The sequence below is a fragment of the Lissotriton helveticus genome, chromosome 8 (genome assembly GCF_964261635.1).
Source record: "Lissotriton helveticus chromosome 8, aLisHel1.1, whole genome shotgun sequence".
NCBI lineage: Eukaryota > Metazoa > Chordata > Amphibia > Caudata > Salamandridae > Lissotriton > Lissotriton helveticus.
Genome location: NC_136069.1, coordinates 882,980,694 through 883,006,406, shown reverse-complemented (window position 1 = coordinate 883,006,406; position 25,713 = coordinate 882,980,694). Strand labels below are relative to the sequence as shown.

Below are 25,713 nucleotides of genomic sequence, written 5' to 3'. Positions count from 1 at the left end.
TTCATCAACATCTGCTTTGTGTAGGGGTGTTCCTGTAGAGGACATTTGTAGCGAGGTAACTTGGGCCTCCCTCCACACTTTCGCGAAGCATTACTGCTTGGATACCGAAGTGAGGAGGGACGGCCACTTTGCGCGTTCTGTCCTTCAGGACTTTCTGATATAGAGGAGTGGACACCCTCCTCCGGGAGTGGGGACTGCTGTGGGAATCTATTCACAAGGTGAGGAATCCACTGGCAGATGTATCCATCAGAAGAACAAGTTATTTACCTTCGGCAATGCTTTTTCTGGTGGATACAGTATCTGCCTGTGGATTCCTCACATGCCCACCTGCCTCCCCGTTGTCCACTCTTATATACCTGAATTTCTGGTAATGTTTTTTTAATGTATACATGTTATCCTCAAAGGAAGTGTGTTCTTGTACATGATTTACTATGTTATATTCACACTATGTGTGTTAACTTGACTAGTTTGTACTGTGTATACTGTGTATATATCTATTGTTGTTGGTCCGTCCGTGTGCCTCGAAGGCACAGAAAAAAGGGCGGAACTGATGTCATCACGCCGGCGTAGGCCTATTATGGAGTCGGTGACGTCAGCGGAGCCACGCGCGATGTTGTGCGTTCCTGTGACGTCGTCCACGCCGGCGAGCTACAAAGAATTCTCCGAACGTTGCTGACGCAGGGGGATATTCACAAGGTGAGGAATCCACAGGCAGATACTGTATCCACCTGAAAAAGCGTTACCGAAGGTAAGTAACTTGTTCATCTCAAACAGTAGACTAAGACAGATAAATGGTTTCTTATTGGAGGGTACCACCTCATTGGTATCAACAGAATCATTTGTGTTACTGAAGAAGAGACCAATGCCAAGTCGCAAAATGCTTATCATAAGCACTGCTTAGTGTGGTGTCTGGGACTCCATAGACGGGCATTCCATATGTGACATGGTGTCAATGGTGATATGGTATATCAGGTCCCATGTATGAAGAAAATGTCAATCCAGCCATAGTAAGAGAGTATCTGATTTCACAGGGGACTGAATTACACCTCGCACTAGAGGATTTCATCTTTCAAACCTTTGCTGTTGGTGGAGAGGCATAAAATCCACCCTTGCTCCATTCTGAAAAGGTTTAAAGGGCTCCATGAATTAATAGCTTCCAAAATTATCTGCCGGAGGTCATCTGGAGAGTGGTTGGAGTTGGAAAAGTGATGGCACATTTTTGTAGTGCTGTGTCTGCATCATATGTTGCTCCAGTACTCCATTATTCTTGGTTCAATAGCGCTCGTGGTCATTACCGCATAATGAAGGCCACAAAGGCAGGTGATCAGGTAAACACAGTTTTTTGTACTGCAGTTACTGTGACTTTTCTGTTTCCAGGAGAATTGGGGACCCAACCTGACCTCTTAGCAATGTTTAGTCAGTGGGCATACCCCGTAGGACCCACAGGGATAGTGCCCTGTGACAGGTGGTAAGGCTCACAAGGTGTTCTGCACGTGGGACTGTTGAATATGAGGTCTGGTGTTTACCAGGAGGTCCTTCAGTTTCTGGGTACATTTAAAAGCGAATCATGGCTCTGGAATCTCAAGGGGCCCAGTACGTCATCACTCCTTCCCACAGTCGCATGCACCCCACCCAAGGACAATCACTACAATTACCTGCACCTTAAAAGACGGGTCTTCTCCCCTGATCAGTCTCAATCCAGATGAACAGAGGATGGTAGGTCTCCTGCGCTCTCTGCACAGAAACCACATGAGTATGGTGGCATCTCTTGAAAACTGTCTGTTTTTCTTTTTTTTCTCACCCCAAGGCAATTTGGGTCCACTTGACTTGCTGTTTCTTTATGTTGACTATCATTGTTCTTTCCACAGTTAGCAGCTGAGTGCTACACTCTGCTTTTGACCTATGGGTCATTGATCCAAAGGGTAAGACCCTTCACTCACTCCTGAGGACAACTTGTGATACACTGTGTAACATCAACACAGATTGGTTTTATGTTGTCTGTTACCTGTATGTCCACTTCCCTGTTCTGTTATGTTGCATGTACTAGTGTGTTTGTTACTTCCTTCACATTGTGGCGACTGATCAGCCATAACAATAGCATGCACATACAGTGTCCCGGAAAAGCGATCCTGGAGACACATTGGCCCATACATGCAAAACATTTGTTTACTCTGTGTTTTCTTCATTTTCTCATTTTTTTTCTAAGTTGGACGATCAATTTTAAACTTTTTGAACAAAGGTATTTTCTTTTAGGGAATTACCTACACTTTATATCACATCTTAGATGTGGGGTAGGGTTAGCTCTCCCTTTTTTAGTCCTGAAGAAGTGGTACAGATACTTTTTGGGCCAACAGGCAAGAAACACGTTGACCTGACCACATTCACAGATTTAGGCTACTTGGATACATTACCTCCCTGTAGTCGCCCATACCAAATTATGTTTTTTTTAAACCTGCCGAGGAAACTATCAGTTTAAAGTCCAGTTGAATACCTCTTTTTAGTCTCTCTTCATTTCACTATACACATTCACTCAACCACACACATTCAAAACGCCCGCACACTGGCACTTTCATCAGATGGCAAAATTAAAAAGATCTCTGCTAAAGCGACCCTTCGTGGGGCCCATAGGGCATTGCATTGCCAGACCTATGAAGAACACCCTTGATGATGAGCATTTACATGCTCATGGATTTGTGAAGGCACCAAGAAAAAATCCTTAGGATTCCCCTTTCTTTGTCCGCCTTTCTTTCTACATTGCTTTCTGAAAGGAGCAGTATTTCCACTGGTTTCTGCATTAGCACTTTCAGAGCCTAGGTACTGGACCTTCATTGGCTCACATTACCACTCACTTCCTTGTTTTGAGTCATATTCAGGGCCATATACAAATCTCTACAATGTCCGGAAAATATAACTATACTATACATAAGATAACAAACATTTCACTCAACGTATTAAGTGCTATTTGAAAGTGGGAGACAAATATGTGTGTAGAGTGAATCAAAGATGAATACTCCAATATAAGTAAGACTTTCATAGAGTGAGCAGGAGATGCTGTTTATTCTTAACTCAGACTGTCTTTAATTCACTCCCATATTAGGGTTTTATTTTCCAGTGCCTTGGTAAGTGCATGGCCAGCTGTGATGATACTGCACTGATCTTACCCTTCCTTCGAAGCATGTTCGAATCTACTAGGTTCATCGCTACACCTCACCATGCAGTAAGTATCAAGTGCATTTCTTACAATTATCATAGATTTATTTCCCTAGGGTATTTCACCCTGTACGACCACAACAAAAACAAGTTGAGAAGGTAGTCATATGGGGCTGTTGGGCATCTGAATGTACATTGTATAGGTTTGTAACGTCATTCATAGGGCTTGATGGTAAATTATTGATGACCGGTGAAACATTCCTCACTCAGTACTTTGTCTCACCCAAAAGTGTGATTTTGTACTCCGTGCATAGCCAAATTATATTAGAGTGAAACCCCTCTACAGAGTAGATGAGGACTAAGTTAGCAGAAACTAAATGTAGAGCTCCTTTTTATAGGTGACTAATAATGCATTTCATCAGGGATAGTTAGGAGCCTCTTTAGGTGATCTCTCTTGATAGAAGACAGTGTTTGAAGAAGATAAATCAAGTTTCATCAATGTAGCAGATAAAGCGGTGAAAGACATAAAGCCATGTGAAGGCTTTGAAATGACTCTCTCAGAAAGGCCTTCAAAATAGACAACTGTAGACATGAGGAAGAAAGGATAAGCACCCCTTCTAAAGAAATCGCACTCCTTTGTTGTAAAGAAGGCTTGTGTATTGAACTGTCCTTGCAGTTTCTTTATGTGAAACACCAGAGAGAACAAAGTGACAGAAAACAAATAGTGATGAAACTCTCATCTTATTGTCCAAAGATGCTTTTTAAATAGCATGGTAAAGGCCCTCCAGCATAGCTGTATAAAGGAATCCTTAAATGATGCTTTCAGCCCCCTGAATATATTTGCTTTACTAGTTGACAATCATTCACCAATACCAGCTGTAAACACTGAATGTGAAATCAAGAACCAGCTTTATCCTTTCTTTCTAATATGAAATCTCTTGTACTAAATGCCTGTGTTTGGTTAATGTCTATTGTCTCCCTGAGGCTGTGAGTTGTCTTTCCCTATTTGCAGGGCATAGTAATTGGTTTCCAAACATGTGCCAAGGTTCATCCTTTCGCATGCCGGCAGGTACTTGAAGCGTACAAGGGTTGTCTTTCTGATATTGAGCTGGTAAGAACCATGCATCTCTTTCTGTCTCATATTTCAAACTTTCCTCAGCAGCGGCGGGTCATATTTATTAAATGTATTTTACAATTAGATAAAAGTTTACGAGAAAGAAAAGCTAAAATATGTCTAAAGCCGTAGGTAGTCTACAATTCCGAAAACAAAACTGTATCAAATAAATGTCCAGTGCAGCTTCCATTCCTCATGTGTATATAACATTTGTTGAAGAAATTTAGAAATTTGTTTAGAAAATGTATTTTGAAGGGGCTTATGATACCAAATGCAACAATCTCTTAAATTTACCATAAAAACAAGTCATTCAACCTTTACTTTCTCCTTTGATTTACTCATGACTTCAGAAGTAATAGAGCACCAACGGAAATGCCACCCTCCAAGACAACTTACATTTAGGAATGTGGGTGTTCAATACAAGACAGGGTCTAAGACCAGGCCCGGGACTCAAGGGGGAAGTGGTACTCGATATCAAACAACAGGCCTGGGTAAAGGCTGGGCTCTGTATCTACAGAATACAGTTACATTGAGGAAAGGTATGCAGCTGAGTCCATATTCTATAGCACACAGCTTTCTGATAGATTCATCTGCCGTGTGGATTCCTCACCTTGTGAATATCCCCTTGCGTCAGCAACATTCGGAAATTCTTTTTGTAGCCTCGCGCCGACGTGGACCCGGACGTCATAGAGACACTACATCGCTCGCGACTCCGCTGACGTCACCGACGCCTACAATAGGCCCACGCCGGCGTGATGACATCAGTTCCCTTTTTTCTGCGTCGTCGACGCTAACGGTTTCGGGATACTCTGTAGCTTCTAGTAACTTTGTTACTGTATTTCTTCGATTCTCCATTCTCTGACCTTTTTACTCGGTTGTCATGTCGACAAAGAAAACAGGTTTTAAACCCTGTAGAGAATGTGGAAAGATGATGTCTGTTACGGACCCACACCAAGACTGTATTTGGTGTCTGAGCTCTGACCACGATGTTGATGGATGTTCATCGTGTCAAAAGATGAATCCGAAGGCTCTGCGAGAAAGAGAGTCTAAGCTTCTTGTGGCCAAGCTGAAGGCGGATAAAGTTAGAAGATCTTCAAAACACTCGAAGAGGTCAAAGTCAAGATCCAGATCGAGGTCTCGAGAGGCGTCGGCTTCGAAGTCTTCGTCTGATCACGCTTCCAGCTCTCGTAAAAAACATAAGAAGAGGAGGCATGAGTCCCGACGTCATTCGGATGATAAGTCTGGCTCAAGGTCGAAATCTCCCAAGAGGATGAAGTCGAAGGTAATTCCTCCACAAGTATCGGATCAGGAAGGTGAGGCCTCACCTTCGGAGTCGCTAGTTCATTCTCCGACGCCGGTTCCCGATCCGACTCTGTCTCCGTCTCCGGCTCCATCTCCGACTCCAGAAGACGCCGGTGGAGTTCCTGTTGAGGAAGAGACTTCGACTCCTGTTAATGAAACAGATTCGAATCTACCTCGAAGTCAACCTGAGCATCCGCCATTTCCAGCTCCAGGTCAGGACCCTTCGGCGTTTCTCAACGCCAGGTATGGTGTTTTCTCGAGGTCATGGTACCCCTCTGGAGCGCCTTTGGGTCCCATGGGTCCAATGGCATTTAATTTGGGTGTACCTCACTCTAATGCCCCGGCACCTTTCATGCCGTATATGCCAGCCCCGACCCCGCTGTGGCAGTACCAGGCTCCACCGAGGTCGACGCCGATATCGACGCCAGCTCGACCGAAGTCGACGATTCCGGCTCCGGCGTCGCCTGCTCCAAGCAAGTCTATGGAACATCCTTCTAAGCCTTCGGATTCGATTCCGACGTCGGCTCCGGCGCCGTCGGATTTGGCAGTGGATCCGGCTGCACTCCGCGTTAAGCAGAGGTCTAGGAGAGAGGCTCAACGTCTCCTAGAAGAACAGAGATATTGTGAGTCTCATTCCGACTTAGAAGAAGGTGAGCTGGATGGGAGTTATTTTGAGGACCTGGCAGAGGCGAGTGGTCTTGAATTTTCTCCGGAGTGGGCTTTACCATCAGGCCCTGATGCACCCTCTAAGGATGTTCAGCCATATCATGTGGTTATGAGAAAGGCAGCGGGACTTTTAGGTTTAACTTTGCCTACTGTCGAATTTAAGTCAAATTTACTGACTGAGGTTCTTCTTTCTCCGAACTCTGCTGTGGAACCTTTACTCCCTTTTAATGATGCTTTAACTGAGCCCATTATGGAAGTATGGAAGAAACCTTTTTCTGCTCCTGCAGTTTCGAAAGGTGTGGCTAGGAGGTATAGAGTGGCTCCTGAAGATCCTGTTTTTTTGTCATCTCACCCTTCTCCTGAGAGTTTGGTGATTCAGGCAGCATGTTCTAAGAAGTCGGTTGGTGCTTTTCCGCAGGTGCCTGGCGACAAAGAAGCTAGGAAGCAGGATCAAATGGCCAAAAAGACTTTTTCTTCTGCAAGTATGGCATTAAAATCAACTAATGCCACTTGCCTTATGGGTAGATATGTACATGCACTTATGGACTCTATGCGTTCATTGATCCCTAAGGTTCCAGAAGATAGCAGAAATGACTTTGAGGAAGTTTTATCTGACACTCAAGCGGCAGCTCGTCAGGTCATCCAAAGCGGCCTCGATACTGCGGATTCTGTGGCAAGATACATGGGCACGGCGGTTGCCACAAGGCGTTCAGCTTGGTTGAAATCATCTGATTTTTCGGCTGATGTACAGTCTGCTTTGTTGGATCTGCCTTTCGATGGTGAAGGACTCTTTGGCAAAAAGGCAGACACGGCCTTGGAGAGGTTCAAGGATAGCAGGGCAACTGCTAGATCTCTTGGTCTTCAAGTCAGAGGTTCTACGACCAGGAAATTCAGAGGTTTTGGTCGCTCTTCCTTTCGTACATTTAGACAAGGTCAGCAGCAGCAACAACAACAGCAGCAGCAGCAGAATACCTTGTATAGATCGTACAGGGGAAAGCAAAGGGCACGTCCTCGAGGGCATCAGGCCTCTTCCTCCGCCACCTCCTCCAACCCCCCAGCCACGGAAAAGCAGCCCTAGATCCGCCATTCAGATCATGTGGGTCCGGTGGGGGGCCGGCTTATCCACTTTCTACGGGATTGGGAATCGGTTACATCAGATCTTTGGGTTCTCAATCTCGTAGAAAATGGGTATGCCCTTCCCTTTCGGGAGTTCCCTCCCAATTACCCTCCTTGCCAAGGATATTGCTCAGAGGAACATCTGTTGCTTCTTCAGGAGGAAGTTCTTACTCTATTGAAGAAGGGTGCGATAGAGGTGGTCCTCAGGGATGCTACTCCCGGTATTTCCTGATACCCAAGAAGGATGGCAGGCTTCGTCCAATCCTGGATCTCAGGATCTTGAATTTTTATCTGAAGCAGGAGAAGTTCAAGATGCTCACCCTTGCTCAGGTTCTTCAGGCTCTGCTGGAAGAAGACTGGATGGTGTCGCTCGACTTACAGGATGCGTATTTTCATATCCCAATCCTGAAGTCGCACAAGAAGTATCTCCGTTTTACAGTGGGATCGCAGCACTATCAGTTTGCAGTCCTCCCATTTGGTCTTACTACTGCGCCTCGAGTCTTCACCAAGGTGATGGCAATGGTGGCGGCGCATCTCAGACGATCAGGGATTCCTGTATTCCCTTATTTGGACGACTGGCTGATCAAAGCAGAGTCGTCAGAGAGAGTGCTCCATCATCTGCAGGAGACAACCCAGTTGTTGTACAGGTTGGGTTTTTCGATAAATGTACCCAAGTCTCACCTGGTGCCCTCCCAGCGCAACCTGTTCATAGGTGCTGTACTGGACACAACTGTATGTCGTGCATTCCCTCCCCTTCAAAGGATTCGCGACATACAGGAGATGATTCCTTTATTTTACAATGGAGCGGTCGTTCCAGTCCTGAAGGTCCTTCGCCTGCTCGGTCTGATGGCTTCTTGCATTCTGTTGGTCAACCATGCACGCTGGCACATGAGGGCGCTCCAGTGGTGCCCCCGCAGGCAGTGGTATCAGCACAACGGAGATCTCAGGGAGTCAGTGAGGATCTCCAGAGAAGCTGCAGCGGATCTGTCTTGGTGGGGCGTGGAAGGCAACCTGTCTCAGGGGAAGCCTTTTCAGTTGCCTCCTCCAGTGGCCACAGTGATAACGGATGCATCCACTCTAGGGTGGGGTGCTCATCTGGGAGATCTGGAGGTCAAGGGTCTTTGGTCTCCAGAGGAAAGGTTGCTTCACATCAACCTTCTAGAATTGCGGGCGATACGTTTGGCGCTCAAGGCCTTCCTCCCTTCCCTTCGCGGTCGTTCGATCCAGGTCCTGACGGACAACACGACCGCGATGTGGTACATCAACAAACAGGGAGGAGTGGGGTCGCAGTGTCTCTGCAGAGGGGCTCTGCGTCTCTGGTCCTGGGTTCAGGACCATCAGATTTGTCTGATGGCAAATCATCTGGCCGGAGTTCTGAACGTTCGTGCAGACGTTCTCAGTCGGCAGTTCTCTGCCGACCACGAGTGGTGGCTTCACCCGGAGGTGGTTCACGACATCTTTCGCATGTGGGGGACTCCTCGGGTGGACCTGTTCGCCACTCGCGAGAATGCTCACTGTCTGTCGTTCTGCAGTCTCCAGTTTCCGATGCAAGGAGCCTTGGGGGACGCGTTTCAGTTGAGTTGGGGAAATCAACTCCTTTACGCGTTTCCTCCCATACCTTTGATTCCTCGGGTTCTGAGGAAGATTCGCCAAGACCGGGCCCAAGTCATAGTGGTCGCCCCGGACTGGCCAAGAAGGGTGTGGTATACAGATCTTCTCCACCTCTCCTCTCACCCGCCGCTCCGTCTCCCTCTCAGGGCAGACCTCCTCTCTCAGATGGAGGGGCAGGTTCTACACCCCCGTCTCCAGACATTACACCTTCATGCCTGGAGATTGAACGGGGCAACCTGAATTCCTTTTCCCTCCCGCCTGACGTTGTGGATGTCATTTTATCCGCCAGGCGTGACTCCACTAAGTCTATCTATTCTTATAGATGGTCGAAATTTGTCACGTGGAGTGGGGAAAAGTCTATTGACCCTTTGAGAGCCCATTTGTCTGATGTTCTCCAGTTCGCTCTTTTTCTGGCGCAACAGGGACTTGCGGTTGCCACAGTGAAGGGCTATCTTTCTGCGCTGTCGGCTTTTCTCTGCTTGCCTGACCAGCCATCTCTTTTTAAGTCTCCTGTGGTTTTAAGATTTTTGAAGGGCCTCACAAATAAGTTCCCTCCTTCTCCTTTTATTGTGCCTCAGTGGGACTTAAATCTTGTATTGACTTTTTTGATAGGTGCTCCCTTTGAGCCTCTTCACAAATGTCCCATGAGACTTCTTACTCTTAAAACAGTCTTCCTCGTTGCAATAACCTCGGCAAGGAGGGTAAGTGAGCTCCAAGCTCTTAGTTTCAAGCCCCCTTTCTTGACCATTCATGCTGATCGAATGGTTCTTAGGACCAGGGCTGCTTTTCTGCCTAAGGTGGTAACTCCCTTCCATCTAGGACAGTCCATTACCCTACCTACCTTCTATCCTCCCCCTCACCCTTCTAAGGAGGAAGAGAGACTGCACCGTCTGGACCCCAAAAGGGCGGTGTCTTTTTACTTGGACAGATCTAGAGACTTTTGTTTGGATGACCAGCTCTTTATTGGGTTTGCTGGCTGCAAGAAAGGAAGAGCGGTCCATAAAAGAACCTTGTCGAGATGGATCGTCCTCTGCATTAAGATCTGCTACTCTTTGGCCGGTAAGGAACCACCAGAGGGTATAAGGGCTCATTCTACAAGAGCTAAGTCTTCGTCCTCAGCTTTGGCTACAGGGGTACCAGTTGAGGACATTTGCAGAGCCGCAACTTGGGCCTCCCTCCACACTTTCGCAAAGCATTATTGCTTGGACACTGAGGTGAGGAGGGACGGCCACTTTGCGCGCTCTGTCCTTCAGGATTTCCTGGTTTAGAAGAGTGGACACCCTCCTCCGGGAGTGGGGACTGCTGTGGGACTCTATTCACAAGGTGAGGAATCCACACGGCAGATGTATCTATCAGAAGAACAAGTTACTTACCTTCGGTAACGCTTTTTCTGGTAGATACAATATCTGCCTGTGGATTCCTCACTGACCCACCCGCCTCCCCGTTGTCCACTCTTCTATACCAGAGTTACTGTGATGTAATGTATATATATTTTGTTGTCAGGGAAATGTTTCTATTGCTTTCCTGCATTTGCTTTACACTGTGTGTTTTGCCCTTACTATTGTGTACTGTGTATACTGTATACCTTTCTGCTGTCATTGGTCCGTCCGTGTGCCTCGATGGCACGGAAAAAAGGGCGGAACTGATGTCATCACGCCGGCGTGGACCTATTGGTATGCGTCGGTGACGTCAGCGGAGTCGCGAGCGATGTCGTGTCTCTATGACGTCCGGGTCCACGTCGGCGCGAGGCTACAAAAAGAATTTCCGAATGTTGCTGACGCAAGGGGATATTCACAAGGTGAGGAATCCACAGGCAGATATTGTATCTACCAGAAAAAGCGTTACCGAAGGTAAGTAAATTGTTCTACTGTGTTCTAAACTCCTACTGAAATGGTGACTGGCTCGGGCCAGGAGGCAACCAGCACCAGCACTAGATTGTTGTGTAACAGGACTACCTCTCCTGTCTGAGGATGGGCCTTCATGAGGCCAACGTGAACAACCCACCCTGACACATGGGTAAGGCAGTGCGATTGCGTTGTAGGGGCAGAGAACCACACATATCCCGTATGCCTAGGACAAGGCCAGGGAGGATCATTGTATTTGGGGGCTGGGTGACACTGAGGCCAGGGTTGATTCAGGCAGCCGGGTAAGGCAATATTCACTGGATCATTGGTTTTGCAGGGCATTTTCTTTGTGGCCTTCCTGCCGCCTTTGAGGTTGTGTGTGTGTGTGTGTGTGTGTGTGTGTGTGAATAAGAGTTAGGGTAAGGGTAATGGTACACATTAAAGTTAGGTGTAGAGTTAATGTAAGCATAAAGGATAGAGATTGACCTAGGTTGCGTATATTGTGCCAGTTACGGAACAGTTCTTGTTTAATGTTAGTCTTAAGGATAATTTTATGGCTAGAGATGAAGTATGGGCATGATACAGGGTTAGGGTAAAGAATATTGTTAAGCATACTTTGCTGGAATGAACTAGGTTCAGGTCTATGAAAAGTGGTGGGTATATTATCCTCCTAGTGTTAGGGGGTTTGGGTTTCGGTTATAGTACATAATAGTAATGGGCAAGTGATAGTGATAGCATTATGGTTAGGCATAGGATTTTGGATTTGTGTACCTTACAACAATAATAAAATCCTATAAAATCATGTTCAGATACTTATACAGCATTAACATTTGAAATATCAGTTTTCTCACTTTTCTTTTTGTATTTTTTCCTCAATATTTAATTTCTAAATTTTAACCTAAATACCACTGGCAGGGGACAAGTGTCTTTTGAGCAGACAGGTGCATGAGGTAGTGCTGACCAAAAGTTCTTTGACACCATAATTCAACTTTGAGTGAATAATTTATGTTGCCTGCGCCACCACAATTGTCTAGCACAGAAAAAGAATTGTGTTTAAACTTTGTCATAACCAACAGCCATTACACATCCCTCACTTATTTCGCAGTACATTGCGTACCAGGGCAAGTGGAAGCTGCACTCCAATAAATGCGCCAATAGCTATGACAAAAAATGTGTTTGTTAAGGCATGAAACCTATGAGCTGCACCCTTTAAATGAAATAAAAATAAGCTGTATAAGGTTATAAATGATATTAAGTGTGATGGATCGATATCTGAAATTTAGGTTTTCGTTTGAAGTTTAGCAGTGCCCAGAAGCTGCATGAAGTCGTCACTAAATGGATGAAATTACTTTTTCCGACAGGTTAAAGATCCGCTTTCTGACAAAGCTCTTAACTTACAAAAGTGGTTACTTCATAGGTCTTTGCTCTAGACAACGCATGTGCGCTGCTCTAAGCAGCCTGCCCATAGGCTTCCCTTTAGCTGCCCCAATCCACTCCATTCGTCCGTGGCATGAATACATCATGCTTCTTCCTGTATTGAACCCCCCCTGAAAGCACCAGCCAATTACTTATGTGTTAACACAATGGCCATTTTAGGTACTCATTTTGGGAATACTTTTTCCATTGGTTAGAACTACTGTGCACGGTGGTTACAGGCGCACTCTCTCGTTGATCTTGGAAATGCTTGTTTTTTTATTGTTATCTTGTGCTTTTATCTCAACACATTATTGGCTCAGGTTTGTTTTCCGTTTGTGGTGTTTCCGTTGTTCAGCAGGTGCCCCTTTATGGCCGCTGCTTCATTTATTCAAGGAGTATCGCAAAGAAATTGGAATTTCAACAGCACAATGCCTGTCGTGTAAAAAGCTGTTTTTCTGTAGTGAGAGCATAATTCTGACAATGCCCAATTCTGTGTTGGCTAAAACACCGCTTCTAAGTTGTGAAAATCAAATAGGAGCGCTCAGTCAGATCACATTGGAAGCAAGCCTGCCTATAGGACCTCGCAGTAAGATCATAGATGGGACCAAGCAAGATGTGAAAACATGGGGTACACGCTGCATAGGGCTGCAGTCTTCTCTGCAGGTTTCGTTCTCACCCAGCAGAAACATTCAGTTTACTCGTATACTTTCTTTCTGCTCTCCTGCTTCCGACTCTGCGCACATGTTCATGTTTAACAGCCTGAACACCGTAGTAATAATAATAATGTATGTTTTCATTTATAGCTCATGTAACTGCATTTTAGTAGTTTCATAGCATTGCCGCACGTCTTGCAGATAATGTTTTTAACAACCCAGGCACAAATAGATATCACATAGGCTGAGGGCTTTAAGTGGGCTGGGTCTTGCTGGTGCACCAGCAGTTCTAAAAAGCAAGTGCTGGGACGGGTCCTTAACGGGGTCTCCATTTTTTCCCGCACCCTCCAGGCAGAAACTTCAGTTTTGTCTGATTCCTCTTTTTTGCTGGAATATCTGCTCTAATCCCGCTGCTTAAGGGAAGTTCCTTGCTACAGGGAAGCATGGGTCTTTTACCATTGCAACATACTTTGCAGAACAGCAATATAATGCTGAGTACATTATTACAGTGTTCACTACAAATGACATTAACTGTCATTGTCCTCTACTAGGGAAGGTTTCTGCCCTTCATGTGCTTGTATACTTATGCTATTAAGGCAACAATTATGCTTGCATGCTGTTGTTGCACAAAAGGACATATGGCTAGCCAGGCCACACCAAGGTCACGTTATGCTTTTTTCTTTCTTTTTTTGTTTGGCAGTTTATATAGTGTAAACTTGGCCCTAGGGCACTAAAGGGCTTTACATGTAAACCATATATTTTTACATGACAACTGTTCTGCAGGAAGAAATGCTTTGAGTGTGTAATCGAGGTATTGAAGCATATATTTTGTTAAACACCAAGGTTGTTAAAAATACGTTGTGCAGGAAAAAAAGTTTGGAGAGAAAGGCAAGGGCTTTACTTGGATATCCGGCGTTAAACTCAGGAAAAACAGAAGATGGCCTATTTAAACTAACCTTTTCAAATCCCCCCTTTGATAAACAGCCCCCATTGAGAGAGAAAAGACTTAAAAGGAAACAAATTATTTGAAAAGGGCATGGAAATGTTCACCCTCAGATATAGCCATAGGAAATACACACCATTGACAACGCTGACAACCTGAGCTTGTTGTATCAGCCATGTAACTTGCTGTATTATATATCTGGGTGCAATGATAGCAGCTCCAAAATACTAGTGGGGAGGCACAATATACAGAAGCACATATTTTTAGCTTACATGTTTTAAGCCACATCCGTATTCTTCTTGCCACGCCTCTTTGAGGGACCCACCAGTTTTTTCATACCACTTGAAGCCCTGCATAGGCCTTTCGTCGTAGGCCAGGGTTTATTTAATGAAGCATGCTACAAACAGTAACTTGCTACATTTAATTTTTTTTCTTTCTGAGCATGAGCATGGGGGAGAGGAGTTGGCCTAACGGCTAGGGCGCTCGACCTTGGACCTGGAGGAACTGGGTTCGAGTCTCGGTAACGACGCCAAACTTCCTGTGATTCTGGGCAAATCACTTAATCTCCCCGTGTCTAACAAAAATGAATGTGTGTCCTAATGTAATGTAACTGGTGCTATGGAAAGCGCTCTGATACCTGATTCGGTTCGGGTCTAGTTCGCGCTATATAAAACTCTGCCAAAAAAAAAAATTTAAAAAAATGATGAGCTGCAAACTGTGGTAGACTTTTATGTGTACGGTAATTCAGCATTAGTCGTATCCTGTTGAAAATTTGTATACCACGCCCTGGCAGCCGGGACTGCCGCAAATTGCTGGAATTTTTGTTTCAATTCTTTTGAGGCTAGTCTTGTTCATTATTCTATGATTCTAACTCCTGTGGCGTTGCACCCCTCACACTGCAGTGGAATTGAAAATGTGAGCATTTAATTGTCCCTTTCCACCGCCCACCTGGGCTCTGCCGGTAGGGCCTTTTCCTGCAAAGTGTGGCCCGCACTGAAGTGGCCTCCCACTCTGTGCACTGCCTGGTCAATAAAACATGAACATTGTCTATTTTTCTCAGAAAGTAAATGTAGGTCAAACGGTTAGTATGTGTATGGAAATGAGTGGCAAACTGTAAGGTACTACACAATAAACATTTTGGTAACTGTCAAAGTCATTTTACACTCATTATCTGATCCAATGAAACCTGTTACATATGTTTCTGTTATTATATTGATTATACCGTAATTGCATGCACATGTGATTTTTCTAGGATTACCTTCGTGGGCATTCTTCCAAGGGGAAGATTGACATATTGAACATTTAGTGCCACCCATATTTTCTGCATCTACAAATCTGTCAACTGCCCCCACACCGTGGTCAAAACACACACAGCCATTTTGTTTGTCGGGAATGCTGCGACCACCAATTCATAAACTACAATGTCTGTTTGCTTATTCAATCTTGCTCTCTGTCTCACTCTGAGAACACGGAAGAGAACACATATGCGCTTGTACAGGCAAAGCATTGCAGCGCTATTTGGTATCTCTCTGATGGTAAACCACGCAGCTGGATAAAGTCATGTGTTTTAGGCCTCAGCTCTAGACGGAGCATATGGGCTGTCTCAAACCGAGACATGCTGCATCTACTGGATGGGCTTTAGCCTGCCCATGGGCTTCCCATTTGCTGCCACCATCATCACTCTTCAGTTATATCCACATATCCCAGAGCACACCATGCCACATATTTCCTCTATACAGCTTCACACCATACCATACAATTCCACAACAAACAATTCCAATCTAACACATCACTCACTCCCTTGCACTATCATCAACCCTGTCGTCACTTCCCTACACACCCACTGCCTCTCTCATCTCTCCCTCAGACTCCCAGTACCCCCTCTCATCTTACAATACCACTGATCTCTCCCATCCCTCCCTCACGCTCCCTGTCTTCTCTCTATACTGCCTGCTCACATCCGCTACCTTCCTGTACCTCCTCACGCTTTTCACTGGTCCACCTCTCGCCTCCCCCCTATTATTGGTGCCTCTTCCACTTGTACCTCTATCTCTCTCTCTCTTACTCTCTCTCACTGCTCTCTCTCGCTCTCTCATGCACTCTTCCCGCCTCTCTCATACGGTTCACTTGAGTTCTCAAGCACAGTTTCCATACCATGCCTTTTCACAAATTTCTGTCCCTGAAACCCACACTCTCCTCTTATTCTTTAAGTGTTTTACTTTCCTGCATACATATGTGCCCCCACTTTATGCATCTATGGCCTCCTCTTCCCTTCTTTCTCACATACACTTTCTGCTCCTCTATCTCAAATTTCTGTCCCTCAAACCCACACTCTCCTCTTATTCTTCAAGTGTTTTCCACATACACATGTGCTCCCTTTTATGCATCTGTGGCCTGCTCTCCCCTTCTTTGTCACATACTCTTTCTGCTCTTCTATCCCAAATTCAATCACCATTTCCTGCACAAACTACCTATCCCTCTCTATCATCCATTTCTATCTATTTTGTGCAGCTCTCACCCCTATCTTTTCACAATGCACCGCAATTCCACTACACAAATACACCACACACTTCCACCCCACACAATTTCAAAACTAACAACTTGAATACAACCGACATAATTCCACTGGACACCACATACATCCACTACACTCCAAACCAAAAAACAAAAGTAAAAGACATTGTCATGTACGTCTATAGCTCTAACCCGTGCAAATTCGAGACCTATTGTAAAATCATGCAAGCTAATATATGTGAAGGTCACTGCTCATTGGCTGGGAGTATGACAATGGTGATTAAGATGATCAGTGGCTAACAAAAGCAAGACAATGAAAGGCTCAGATTAGATGAATAGTTTAGAGAAATGCAACAGCACCAAAAAAGGGGGGAGAAAGGTGTCTTAGAATATGTCAGTCACAACAGCAGTCCCAGCTCTAGCTAGTTACTCTAACACTTTACACTGGTATTGCATGTATGTATGCATAGATATTTCTATAATGTGAACTTCAGAAATATTGAAGTGTTGATAGATGGGCCAGCCCATCAAATAATGAACTCCATTTGGGCAGGGCAGTGGAAGCATGTACTCCCCTGACCTGGTAGCCATACAGCTCACCGTATTGAGGGATTTCTGACAGCCTGAAAATCCCATGATAGGTTGTAGGACTTCAGTCAATAATATTAAAAGTTGGGGAAAAGTCGAGCTGGCACAACTGCAGGGTAGGCTTTGACAGCTAAGTGAACAGATTGGTTGAGTTTCATTGCTGCAATTTCACTCTGGTTCAAGAGCAGTTATTGCGCAAGAGGAAATTCTTGTTGAGTATACCTGTAGCTGGATAGTAATTTCTTTATTTTTTGAAAACTCTTTTTATTGAGTTTTCAACACATTTAAGATCACACTACTGTATCACTGCATAGCACTCCATCCCATGCCCCCCTTGCACAACATCCCATTTAGTTCTGGAATACCATGAAGTAGACGTCAGTTAAGTATGCTGCTACCAATCTGGTTCACTATAGATGGATATGTGCCATGGACAACTGTGCACTTTCCACCAAGAACTTCCTATGGGTGGCCAGCTCTGGGTGTTTTGTGCTGCACTTTCCACTGTCCCCAGATTCTATCATACTTTTGTGGTTAGCCTCTGGCTCTGGATCTGTACACTGCTTTCGCAGCTAAAGAGCAGTTATACCATCCCTCTTGGCTACTTTGAGATTGTGGGGGGCCTGCATTTCCAATTGCCTGCTTTGTGACATTTAGCAAAAACACAACCGGTCCCAATCATCAGTTTTTGTCCACTTACCCATCCCATCCCAGAAATACTTCCATGATAGCCAACGTGGGATTGTGTTCTATCAGAAATCGGCATACCCTTTGTAGGTTAGGGTAAAGCAGGATCCAATACACCTGAACCACCTGGCATTTCCATACCACATGCATGAAGGAGCCTCTGGCCTGTCCATAACGAAAATATTCAGGGCAGCTGTCCCTCCCCATCCTTCATAGCCTCTCAGGGGTTTAATATATTCTTTAACCTGGTCTAATCTCAGGTGAGGCAATATTACCCATTTTCGGCTGCCATTGTTTGCCTTAATCCATGTGTCATCATCCAAGGGCTGCAGGTCTGACTCATATCTTTCCTGCAATTTGTTTAGCCGGTCTGGGACATTGAGCACCAGAATTCTGTATAAGCAAGATCTGCCTTTCCTACCAATAGCTAACATCACGAGTCAGATTTCTAATGGACTGTACTCTTGTGAGCGCTATTATGTGGCCTGTGTGCCTAACCAGTGCATGTCCGCACAGTAGGTGAATAAACAACTGGGATCTCTGTAAATCCTCTTTAGCTTCAAGTTGGTGGTAGAACATCATATGGCATGTCTGCCAGATGTCTCCCTATTTACAGATCCCAAACTTATCTCAGTGCCCTGGAGCCCTACTGTTTCCATTGGGCATGTACCCATGCACAACAGCTTCTTCCTAGTAGGCAACCTCCAGTTAATCAATGGAATGGCTGGAACGGCTAAAATGGCTGGAATAGTGGGCAGGAGAAACTCCCCATACAGCCAAAACCCTCGTGCTTTCCCAGTAAAGGGAGTCTGCTTAAGTTTCGTGGCTGGGTCCCCCCGGTCCCCAAAGATCCAGTCATTAACCGCCAGCAGCTGAGCTGAGCTGCCCAGTATTATAGTCTGATGTCTACTGCCCCTAGTCCGCCATCACAAAAGATTGAATGCACTCCTTATGGGGTGCGTCTTTGCCGGCTACCTGCTGCTGTTTGGAGCTCCCAAGTTGTCCGCTGTTGCTGATTGCTGGGCTTTCCCTCACCACCGCGGAGCCTGCTTGTAGCGCCCAGTGCGCTGCCCTGACATCGCCGGTCTCCTCCCCCCGCTGCAGCCTCTGACCACCAGTGCTGCCGCCGAGCGGGGGAGTTGAGACCACAAGCCCCAGAAGCCTCCGCGACCTGGACGGAAGTCGCGTCGAGGCTGAGCGCGCCAGGAGGCGCACAAAAAGGGGCATCCCTTGCTGGGGAGTGGGTGCGTCTTTGCCGGTTACCTGCTGCTGTTTGGAGCTCCCAAGTTGTCCGCTGTTGCTGATTGCTGGGCTTTCCCTCACCACCGCGGAGCCTGCTTGTAGCGCCCAGTGCGCTGCCCTGACATCGCCGGTCTCCTCCCCCCGCTGCAGCCTCTGACCACCAGTGCTGCCGCCGAGCGGGGGAGTTGAGACCACAAGCCCCAGAAGCCTCCGCGACCTGGACGGAAGTCGCGTCGAGGCTGAGCGCGCCAGGAGGCGCACAAAAAGGGGCATCCCTTCCCGCGTCGCGGGACGCGCGCGGGCAGGCGCCGGGCTAAGCCCGGGCAAAGGGCGGGCCGTCTGAGGCCGTCCGAGGTTGGCCACGGTTGGGCTGGGCCTGGTCCCTTGGTTTCCTGCCCCGAGATCGAGGTCTCTGTGCGCTTTCATGTAAGTGTTTGCTTAACTTTGGTCGTGTGTCAACAGCATAATGCCTCCTAAAAAGTTACCCACACCCAGCAACTCTATAGAGAACTACCTGGTACAAGTCGTTGAAAAAATCAACTGCGACAGGAGAGCTTCGCTGGGCATAGACTCACCCACTCAATCCCCTTTTATAGACATTGAGTCAGAGGATCCCTTTGGTCTTTTAAGCACTTTTAGTACAAACAATGATTCACCTAATCCATTTCCGGACACCAGTATTATCCAGCCTAGTGGCACTGTCGCTGGTCTTGAAGAGCGTAGCGCGCAGGAGGCAGCGCTAGAGTCAACTACTAGTCTTGAGCGTCATATTTCCCCACTAGTACCTGTTCCGGGAAAACGGGAATGTCTAAGATCAGCTAAAAATAAAGTGGCTAACCTCCCGAGGAAGCATTCTGAGGAAGACGAGCTAGACTTGACCAGTGAAGCTTATTTCACACTTACAAACGCCCAATTTAACAAATTACTGGCCATGATGGACTCTAAAATCAAAGGTGTGGTTAAGCCTCTGGTCAGTAAAATAGACAAGTTAACATCGGAGGTCAACCGACTGGAAGGTCTATTACAACAAACTATGGCTGAGATAGGAAAACTCCCTGATAACGTCTCTGCTAAGATAGAGGAATCTTTAAATAAATCGGTATCCACAGCTATCAGCGGACTTATTCCTACCCCCGCTTCAAACCCACCACCAACAAATTACATTACTAATAGCACTCCTCCTGGCGCCCCCCTGTTTGCACCGATCTCTGCTGCTGTTGCTGATGACCCATCTACAGAAAAAGGGACTTTCGAGCTTGTGGTTGAAGCCTCCCCACTGGTACTTGTCCTTGCCAATGTTCCTCCTTTGGCTCAAGGAGAGCGGGAAACAACATCTTCTCTAATTAACAAATCTTTATCATGGCTAACCAACAACATGGTAATTACTCCATGGGGAAAACAGCAACTCTCCCAAGAGCTCGTCAAAGCCAGAAGGGTCCAGTGGATTGGGGACAGGGTGAAAAAGTTTCAGGGGGAGTGCGTCGTTCTACACTTCTCTGACCCTGGGGTTCTGCCTAACATCCTACCTAACATCCTACCACCACAAAGGAGATCAACCTCTATAGTTCCATTGACTCTGGATTTCTTCTATCCCAGAAAGGGTAGTGGTCCTAATTCGAGCATCCTGAGAACCAAATGGAACATTGTGACTAAAAGAGGGAGGAAGGATGTTGCGTCTGTGGATTGGGGCTTGGGGCTGGAAAATCGTTTTTCTGCATTCTCTAATTTAGATGACTGCGACTGACAACCACCTATCGGTAACCCCATCCCCTTGCCCTGCGCTGACAAAAGAACTCCTGACGCAATCAGTAATTTAACAACAGGCTGTACCCAGGGGTATCCGCTCAATGATCCTCCGGGTCCATCAAATGCAATTACCACTAACCAGGCCAATGGGGGCAGGGTGTCACATAAGCCCACTACACACCCCTGTTCTCCTATGACACCTATCTCGAAGGAAGAAACAGGCTGTAAAATTATTAGCTGGAACATCGCCGGAATTAGTACAAAAAGGAGTGACAACGAGTGGGTCACCTTCGTCGCAAGTCACGACGTCATCGCCCTACAAGAAACTTGGGACCTGTCTTCCAATCAATGGTTGGACGGCTTTGCAGGCTTTTCAGTCGCGGCCCGCCCCAGTGCTGCAGGTAGAGCGAGGGGAGGTCTCTCGACCTTTTTTTCTTTAGACCTCTCTGGCACGCTGAAAAAAATTGATTATGATTCCCCAAATTGTCTAATTGTGGAAAGGCAAATCTGCCCATTAAAAAGCATTCTGTTCATCAACTTCTACAACTCTGTCAATAAGGAATTTGGGGGCAATAACATCACCCAACTGGATGCATTTTTAACCGCTTTTATCCAAAATTCCCCCTCCAGCCATGAACTGGTGTTAATGGGTGATTTTAATATTCACCCCTGTAATCTGGGTTGCTCCGCCCTAGGAGTTACGGAGGCTTGGGAACAGGAGGGTCCACACTTCGAACATACCAGGCGTGGAGAGGATCTGGAGGATTTTCTGGCCAAATTTAACCTCCTTGAATTCACAGCAGGAGAGGGGGTTCCTAGAGCATCAACGTTCAAGGGCTCCCCCATGGGTTCTGTTATTGACTATATTTTCGTGACCTCTGCCATTTTTAAATGTATTATTACCTATTGTACTGTGTTTTCGCCTTTTAGCGACCATAATCCTGTTTCCCTGTCCATCCGCTGGGGGGGTGCTTTGGGACCCATGCCAGGGCATTCTAAACAGGGATTCACCCTTCGTACAACAGACCAAGGCAGGCGTTTGAAATGGGGGAATGTGGTGGCAGATGAGATTTACACTAATATCGGTCAACAGATTGAAGAGCACATCAAAATCTGCCAAGACCCGACCGTGCCAGGTAATGACACCATGTCCGCCTTTCAATCAATATGTCATGTAGTGGCTGAGAATCTTACGGTATCAAGGGGTAGGGGTGAACAAAAGCCGCATAAATGGTTTGATTCTGCTTGCACCAGGGCCCTTAGAGCCTTAAAAATGGCCCTTAAAGCACAACCTAGGGACAGGGTTTTGGTTTCAGTATTGAGAAAAGAGTATAGGGCCGCCACAAAGTCCAGAAGGGATAGCATCAAGCAGGAGGCATGGGACCAACTAAACGACATTAACATCTTGAGAGACAGCAGGCAATTCTGGGCTGTAGTAAATCACCCTTATTTTTCAGATTCTCCAAATCTAGATACCGATTGTGTAATACCCGACGAGAAGTGGCTGGCCCACTTCAGCTCTGTTTATGGTGAGTCTGGTGCCTGTTCGCTGCCACAAAACTGTGCAGGTTTTGTGGCCACACCTATACAATTTAACAGTGGGGAAGTGGAAAAAGCAATCTGTGCCACAACAAAGAATAAAGCCCCCGGCCCAGACGGGGTACCAGCTGACTTTTATTTACATTCCCCCAAATTCTGGGCTGGTATCCTGGCTAATGTGTTCACAGCCGCAAACACCTCGCCCCCCCAAATACATGGGCTACGTCCACCATCGTGCCAATATTTAAAAAGGGCAGAAGGGATGACCCAGGGTGCTACCGGCCCATTTCTCTCCTGGACTCTGCTATTAAGATCCTGGGCAGAGTCCTTTTAGTGAGATTAAGAGATAGCCTGGAGGATTGCGGTGGCCTGGCTGATATACAGTATGGCTTTAGGGAAAAAAGGGGCACGCTAGAACAGTGCTCAAACCTGCACCTTCTGATTTCTAAGTATACGGTGGCCAAGGAGGGGACCTTGTATTTAGCATTTATGGACCTCTCCTCGGCCTTCGACTTGGTCAACAGATCGAAACTTTGGGAAATCCTAACTAATATGGGAATTGACGCCGACTTGGTGGCTTTTATAGCTTCTATGCATCAGGATTTATTCGCTGCTGTAAGAGTAACCAAAGAGGGAAGATGCACGTCAAGTTTTAGATCTCTACGGGGCGTTAGGCAGGGATGCATATTGGCCCCCCTGTTGTTTACTATCTATATAAATGATCTAGGCAAGCATTTACTCGAGGCAGCATGTGACGTACCGCGTGTAGGAGAAGCTAAGATCCCTGCTCTCCTATACGCGGACGATGCTGTACTCATTGCACGCACAGGGGTATGTCTCCAAAAATTGTTGGATGCTTTTGGGACTTTTATGGACCGGTTGGACCTGAAGGTTAATGCCTCCAAATCGCACACCATGGTTGTGGGGACACAAGGGAAAAGTGGCAAGAGAGGAACTAAAACCTTCTTTTGCAAAGGGGAGATTGTGTCGGGAGTTCCCGTGTTTCCATACCTGGGAGTGCTTTTTGATTGCAGGGGTACCTGGGGCCCACAGATACGTGCAAAAAGCCTAGCGGTTATAAGAACATCTAGGGCCATCTTAAGTTTTGCTAAAAGGCTGGGACATAGACCCATGAAGGCCATCATCCAGGTTTATAACAGCAAATCCCTTCCCGTGGCCTTGTATGGTGCCTCCTTATGGGGTTATGCACGACTAGAAGAAATCCAGGTAGCCGAAAATAGTTTTTTACGTTCAGTCCTGTCCCTCCCCCAATCCTCCCCGGTTTTCTCCATCCATACAGAACTTGGTTTGGATTACATCCAGGACAAACTGAGACTGGCCCCATTAATATACTGGCTTAAGACTTGGTTAAATCCTGAACTACTGTTAAATCACACGATCATGAGGGATGTGATGAGTTTAGAGTATAGTCACAAGATACCATGGATGGCGTATTTGCACAAATCTTTTAATGAACTAGGTCGTCCAGATTTATTCACCTCCCCTTCGTGTATCACAAAGCAGGATGTGAGTCTTATAAAAAAACAGTTTATGTCTAGGGCATATATGTTGCGAGAAGAAGTCGAATTATCAAAACCATCTGTTCGAATGCATTATTTGTCACTCCAGTCACCTGCAATTGAACCCTATTTATGTTTCGTCACTAATCCGTTCCATAGATTTTTGTTAACAAAATTCAGATTTAACACTATTCATTTTTATTTGGGCCATTTTAATACCTGGTTGAAACCTGTGTTAGCTCCCCCCTGCACTTGTGACAATGTTTCTGTTCAGGACAGTTTACATTTTGTTATGTTTTGCGATTTCTTCTCCGACCAAAGGAAAAAATACCTGCTACCAGTCTTAAGAGAAGCGGGCTTCTCCCAGGTGAGACCAGCCATGTTATATTTAAAATCACTGGGTAACATCTGTATCACTTTCGCCATGGCCAATTTTCTTGTGGCAGCAACCAGAGCCAGAAGGGGCATGAATTTGGTAATCTGATGTACATAATGTGTTTTTTAAATATTTTAACGTACTGATTTTCGTCTAATTAACTTGCTCATAAATGATATTGTTTAATTCCTTTTTAAATTGTAAATAATACTGTTTTTATGTACTTTGTATGATTTTAACAAATCGAATAAAGTTAATTTGACTGACTGACTGACACTCCTTATGAGAGATTCATGGCACCGGTCCTCCCTACTTGTAGCTATTGATGTTGAACTGTAGGGTTGTAAACCAATGGGTAAGGATTTTCGGGAGGTAGTGTGGCAAAACATACAACAGCTGTGGCAATGTCACCATTTTGAAGAGGGCTATACAACCTCATCATGGAAGAAAGCAACAGTGGTTTCAATCTTTAAAGAAAGGGGCAAAACATGACCTGGCATGCCAAAGGCCCATTTATTTGATAAATGCCACAGATAAGGTTTTGGGCAGAGTCCTCCTTGCACGCTTGAAAGATTGGGCATCAGAATATTGGATTCTGTCCAATACTCAAAATGGTTTTAGGAGAGGGCGGGGTACAACTGAACAATATCTTAATTTATCTTTAATCATTAATAAGCACAGAAGGTCCTTGAAGAGTTCTATCCATCTGGCCTTCATGGACCTATCAGGTGCTTTTGACACTGTCAACCGAGATAAAGTATGGGCTATGTTGGAAGGTATGGGTCTGGAAAAAGCGTTAGTAACCCTACTCCCCAGTCGTCACTCCGGTACCACATTCATAGTAAGATATGGCAGTAAAGGGGAAAAAACACATACTTAGATGCCTGTCAGGTTTTAGCACATTACACAGAAAAGGTCAGTAACTTCTCATACTTGGGCAATCTTTTTAGCAAACTGTTGAGATGGGAACCTCTTTTAACCATAAGAGCACAGCAGACAAGTAGGGTGATGGATGCACTATTTCGTTTTGCTTCTAAATTGGGGACAACTTTTTGTCTTTATTGCATTGTCCCTAGGGAGCTGGGGGTCTTGTCCTTTTTCCTGTTTGAAAATTAATAAAATATTTAAACCATACATTGGGGCACAAGCCTGTGAAGGAACTAATTACCCTTTATAGCCAAATGTCTCTCTATTGCCAGGTATGGAGCTGGGGTTTGGGGCTAAGCTAAAAACCAACAGTTTGTAGGAATTGAAAATAAATTCATGAAAAGATTACTGATGCTCCCAAAATGTGTTCCTACCTATTTTGCCATACAGAACTTAACTAGAATTTATGGAAGACCGTATAGGCAGTGCTCCTTTTCCTCTATAGACCAAGATAGGGACCTCTGAGGATTTAATATTTTCATGTGATGTTATAAAAGATTCCCAAAAATCAGACAATGTTTTAAAGGTTCCATGGTTTTAATATTTAGAGAGGATTTACCATGAGATTGGTCTGGAATACTTTATTGAAAACCCTGAAGAAATTCCCCTAAATGTCAAAGGAGTTTTCAAGGAGGCATACTGTTCCAGAGGGAATAGGCTTATTAGTTACCAACATGACAATATTGGAGTCCCCTGTTTGCTTCCTGCCCCTGCACAATGTTATCTATTTATTTCTACTAAGTTCCAGTTCTGATTTTA

General features: G+C 45.6%; 1 protein-coding gene across 1 annotated transcript in view; it reads left to right on the top strand.

Moving 5' to 3' along the window:
- LOC144771804 (maestro heat-like repeat-containing protein family member 1) overlaps positions 1-25,713 on the top strand; it is a 54,168-nt gene that overhangs the window by 13,518 nt on the left and 14,937 nt on the right. The window contains exons 5-6 of the mRNA XM_078656083.1: positions 3,098-3,217; positions 4,163-4,261. Of these exons, the coding sequence (XP_078512209.1) occupies positions 3,098-3,217; positions 4,163-4,261 (219 nt within the window). The remainder of the gene's footprint in view (positions 1-3,097; positions 3,218-4,162; positions 4,262-25,713) is intronic.